The 4,884-nt window shown below is 50.2% G+C and overlaps 1 protein-coding gene across 1 annotated transcript; it reads left to right on the top strand.

The window, feature by feature from the left end:
- Positions 1 to 394: 394 nt before the first annotated feature.
- Positions 395 to 4,877, top strand: LOC309452625 (GDNF-inducible zinc finger protein 1-like; the record flags this gene model as incomplete). Its single annotated transcript, XM_082077271.1, has 2 exons — positions 395 to 471; positions 3,678 to 4,877. A coding segment is annotated over exon 2 (1,179 nt), but the record flags the coding sequence as incomplete, so codon positions are not given.
- Between the last annotated feature and the right edge of the window lie 7 nt (positions 4,878 to 4,884).

The raw sequence follows: 4,884 nt of genomic DNA, 5'->3' as shown, positions 1-4,884 counted from the left end.
TTCTGTGCTTGTAGTCACAAAACCGCGCGGTCTCTCCAGGCCAAATTAACTCGCGTGTTCTTCAGCGCCGCCTGTTCGGTGCAGTTTTATTTATTTTTGTGAGGTTTTTTTTACAAAGGTTTGTGTCCATTGGCGCCTCATTGTGGAAGCGCAGGTTAAACCTGTGTGCGGACACGGGCGTGGTGCTGTCGCTGTAAATTACCGCTCTTTTTTTAAATTATTTTTAATAAATAAAGATAACGTGACCAGCCGTCCCGTAACTAATTTGTTTGCGTAGATTTAACTGTAGGAAACTCAATCCGGCGACGTGGTGGCGTCGCAGGCCCGGCGGGCCGCGTTGCCTAGCAACGGTGTCGCGCTGCGTGACGCCACTTCCTGCGCGCTGCCCCACCTACGGCCGCGCTTCCGGCCGCCGCCCGTGAGGGGACGAGCGGCGCTGCCCGTTGGCTGCGCTCCGCCGCGGGGCTGCCGGTGAGTGCGGGGCGGGAGGGGCCTGCGGGAGCCGGGGAGCCGCGCTGGGGGTGTCCCCGGCCCGCCCCGGCGGCCTGGCCGCGTCCCAGCGCCGTTCCCCGTCGCCTCCGAGCCGGGTGGCCGCCGGGGCCCTGTCCCCTCGGCACGGCCCGCGGGACCCGCTCCCGGAGGAGAGAGCGAGGGTGTGTGTGTGTGTATGTATATATATATATATATATATATATATATATATATGATGGGGGGCTGCTGCTTTTTAAAAAATTATTTACTTTAATTAATTTTACTAACGGCCCAAAACGGGAACTCCGTGGGGTAAAGAGAGGTCGAGAGAGGTTCTCCTGCCCCTCTGCTCTGCCCTGGGGAGACCACACCTGGAATCTTGTGTCCAGCTGTGGCCCCTCAGTTCCAGCAGGACAGGGAACTGCTGCAGAGAGTCCAGCGCAGGGCAACAAAGATGCTGCAGGGAGTGGAGCATCTCCCGTGGGAGGAAAGGCTGAGGGAGCTGGGGCTCTGGAGCTGGACAAGAGGAGACTGAGGGGGGACTCATTCATGGGGATCAATATGGAAAGGGGCAGTGTCAGGAGGATGGAGCCAGGCTCTTCTGGTGACAACCAGGGACAGGACAAGGGGCAATGGGTGCAAACTGGAACACTAGAGGTTCCATTTACATTTGAGAAGAAACTTGTTGGGGGTGAGGGTGGCAGAGCCTGGCCCAGGCTGCCCAGGGGTGTGTGGAGTCTCCTTCTCTGCAGACATTCCAACCCGCCTGGACACCTTCCTGTGGAACCTCATCTGGGTGTTCCTGCTCCATGGGGGATTGCACTGGATGAGCTTTCCAGGGCCCTTCCAACCCCTGACATTCTGGGATTCTGTGATTCTGTGATATCAGAGCAAACTTCCCCACCAGGGCTCTGAGGGTGGATAGACCAGCTTTTCTCCTTCCCTGACATTCTGGGATTCTGTGAAGCGCATCCACCATCTGCTGGACGTTTTCTAGAGCCGGCGTTCAGTGTCCACAGCAAAGAAGGGTTTAGTGCTGCTGCGCAATATAAATTCCGTGCTCTTTTTCACAGGACTGAGAAAAAAATCTGTCTTACAAATGAACACCTTCAGTCTGCGCAGGCTCCGGAGTCCCTGGAATAGTGGCACAATGAGCTTTGTGGCTCCAAGATCAAACAGTTTAATTTAGACTCTTCTGGGATCTCAGCATCTAATGACCTATATTACATTAAAACGTGCAGGGTTTTGTTGGTTTGGGTTTGTTTCCACTTTTTTGTCCTTTTTGTCCTTCATGAGGAATAAAATGGGGCCGCTCTGGCAGCATGGGAGGCCAAGGGAAGGAAGAGGAGGGCGGCTGGCCTGTCGCGTGTGATGGTTCCACATCCTCCTGCCGTGCAGGAGTCCCCTGGGCTCTCCCCCTCGGCTCCTCTGTGTCATCTAAAGCAAAGAATGAAAGAAAGGAGTTTGCACAATGTGTCTGTGAACGCAGGCGGCTGCGGTCGGCTCCTCAGCGCAGTTACGGGACGTTCGCCCCAGCGGGAGACGGTGGTGGGTTGGGTTCTTGTTTCCTGCTGGGGATCGCTGGTGTCTGCATGTGACCGCAGCTCTTGTGTGTGCTCAGATGGGAAATAGACGGGTAGTTGTGAAATAACGTGATAAGGAGCTCAAAAATAATTGTATTGAGGAAAAAATTAGGTTTTTACGTTGTTGGTTTTTGCATTGTTGGTTATTTCAGATAAGGTGTTCAATGAGTTTTTGCTTACTTCCCCCTCAGATACTTTGAGTGCCAGTTTGTTGTGCAACTGGGAGGAAAAACACCGCAGGGTGACTCTGGAGAAAGAGAAGCAAAGTTTAAACATCATCTTTCGTGTTTATTTGTGAGAGCTGGCGTTTCAGTCAGAAGTCACATCGCGTCATTCTCGTTCATAGACCATTTCTGTCCAAACTGAAGCGTGTCATTGGGGTTGGCTTGTAAAAGTGGATGGTGTTTTGGGATGTTTGTTGAGCTCTGGGCTGGCACAGGTGATTCTTTATCTCCCTTCTGGGTCTTTAGGTGTAGTAAAACTCAGTATCAGTGTGGTTTAGGTATTTGTTAGAATAATGTTAGCAGAACTATTTAAATTATTATTTTAACATTATTATTTTTATTATTGTTAAAATTTTAATTATTATTCTCATGTCTCTTTCATGCTTAATATGGCCTCCTTACTGTTATGTAAACTTTATTCCATTTGTAGGCTATTTTTTTATCTTTCTGAGCAAGATATTTAGTGTCCCATATCTAAATGACTGTGTGTACAGAGGAAAGTTAATGTTTAGGAAGTGGAAAGAAGTACTTGAGATTCAAAAAGCATTTGTATGAGTTGTTAGGAAGACAGTGAATCTCAATAGTCTTCAAAGTTCACAGAAATATTGATTTTTCTGGGGTCAAACATTAAAAAAAAACCCCAAAACTCAGTACTTTGAGAACTTTGGAGCAGCTTAAAACGTTACTGGGAAATGCGATGGAACCTAAATGTCAGTGGAGATTGTGAAGCCCTTGCATGGCTGCAAATGGGCGTGCAAAATTTAGAGGCCGTAAGTCCATTTTGAGTGATAATTTTTTAAAAAAGACACCACCTTGAGAGAGTTCTACGATTTCTTAGGTTTGCAGTTTGAGAATATGATTCTGCAGGCTCCTGGGCTTGGGTCGGTTAAGCATTTGGAATTTTATGCCAGTCTTGTTTAACGGTCTTATCTCGAAAGCGCGTTTAAGGAAGTGTTTATTTAGGATTGCAGTTAATTTTCACTTAATCTTACCTTTCTCCTGCTGCCTGATTAGCGGGGAGAATAATTTCTTAATTCCACATGCCTTAATGAGAACGTTTCCTTTGATCTTCCTCTGTTTGCTTTGTCCCTATTACAGGTTCTAACAGTCTTTAGCGTTTCACGTAAAACTACAGTAGAGATTTAAACTCAAATTAACTCCAGAGAAACCTCCGTGTGTGACTGGTGATGTGTTTCTAGATGTGAGCGCTTAGGTCGATGCTTTTTGAAACAGGTACTTGCAGCCAGACTTTCCACAATGCTCCTTTTAAGTCTGGTCTCTTAAGCTCGAGCACCTTAAGTGCTTAAGTCTGAAGTGAAGCGCTCTCCAGCGTCTGGATGTGGCTTTTGGCGCCTGAAACCTTGGAGTTTTGTTGACTAACGTGCGATGTCGTTAACAGCTTCTTGCAGAGAGAAGAAAGATGGAAAGTAATGCGGTTTTACTGGAATCCAAGTCCTCTCCGATCAACCTCCTGAATGAAATGCATCAGCTGCGTCTCCTGGGCCACCTGTGCGACGTGACGGTCAGCGTGGAGTACCAGGGCGTCAGGGCCGAATTTGTGGCTCACAAGGCGGTTTTGGCGGCCACGAGCAAGTTTTTCAAGGAGGTGTTCCTCAACGAGCAGGCCATGGACAGCCCCAGGACCATCGTGTTCCTCAACGAGGTCCAGGTCGCCGACTTCGCTTCCTTCCTTGAGTTTGTCTACACTGCCAAGGTGGAAGTGGAGGAAGACCGAGTGCAGCGGATGCTGGAAATAGCCGAAAAGCTGAAGTGCTTGGACCTCTCGGAAACCTGCTTCCAGTTAAAGAAGCAGATGCTTGAGTCGGTGCTGCTGGAGTTGCAGAACTTCTCCGAATCGCAGAGCTCTGAGGAGGAGAGCGCCGCTCAGCCCAGCGCTTTGCCCGAGTCCAAAGCAGCTGCCGTGGCAGAAGCCGAGCAGACGGACTGTCCCGCGGATCCTCCGGGCTCCCCGGCAGACAGGCCCAGCAACGGGGCCTCTCCTGAGGCGCCTGCTGCCAAATCCAAAGAGAAGATGGACAAAAAGAAGGAGATGCTGAAGCCTCCTTACACCAAAATCAGAAGGGCGAGCGGGAGGCTGGCGGGGAGGAAAGTGTTTGTGGAGATCCCGAAGAAGAAATACACGAGGCGGCTGAGGGAGCAGCAGAAGAATGCGGAGGTTGCTGTTGAAGAAAACGCGTATCCTCAAGAGCAGGATTTGTGCGATACGGAGAGGGAGGAGGGGGAGCAAGCGGAGAACAGCGTCAAACCTGAAAGCGAAGACTGCGACGGCAACTTTGGATCGGAAGACAACCTGAAAAAATCGGAAGAGGAGAAAAAGCAGCGAGGCAGTAACTTCAAGTGCAGCACGTGCGAGAAGGAGTTCCTGTACGAGAAAAGCTTTCTCAAGCACATCAAGCACAGCCACGGCATCGCGGCCGAAATCGTTTATCGGTGCGAAACCTGCGGCCAGACCTTTGCCAACCGGTGCAACCTCAAAAGCCACCAGCGCCACGTCCACAGCAGCGAGCGCCACTTCCCTTGTGAGCTCTGCGGTAAGAAGTTCAAGAGGAAGAAGGACGTCAAGAGGCACATTCTCCAGGTTCATG

The sequence above is a fragment of the Streptopelia decaocto genome, assembly GCF_964273445.1.
Source record: "Streptopelia decaocto genome assembly, contig: HAP1_SCAFFOLD_2403, whole genome shotgun sequence".
NCBI lineage: Eukaryota > Metazoa > Chordata > Aves > Columbiformes > Columbidae > Streptopelia > Streptopelia decaocto.
The sequence above is the reverse complement of the archived record's forward strand: the minus strand, read 5'-3'. Positions and strand labels throughout refer to the sequence as shown.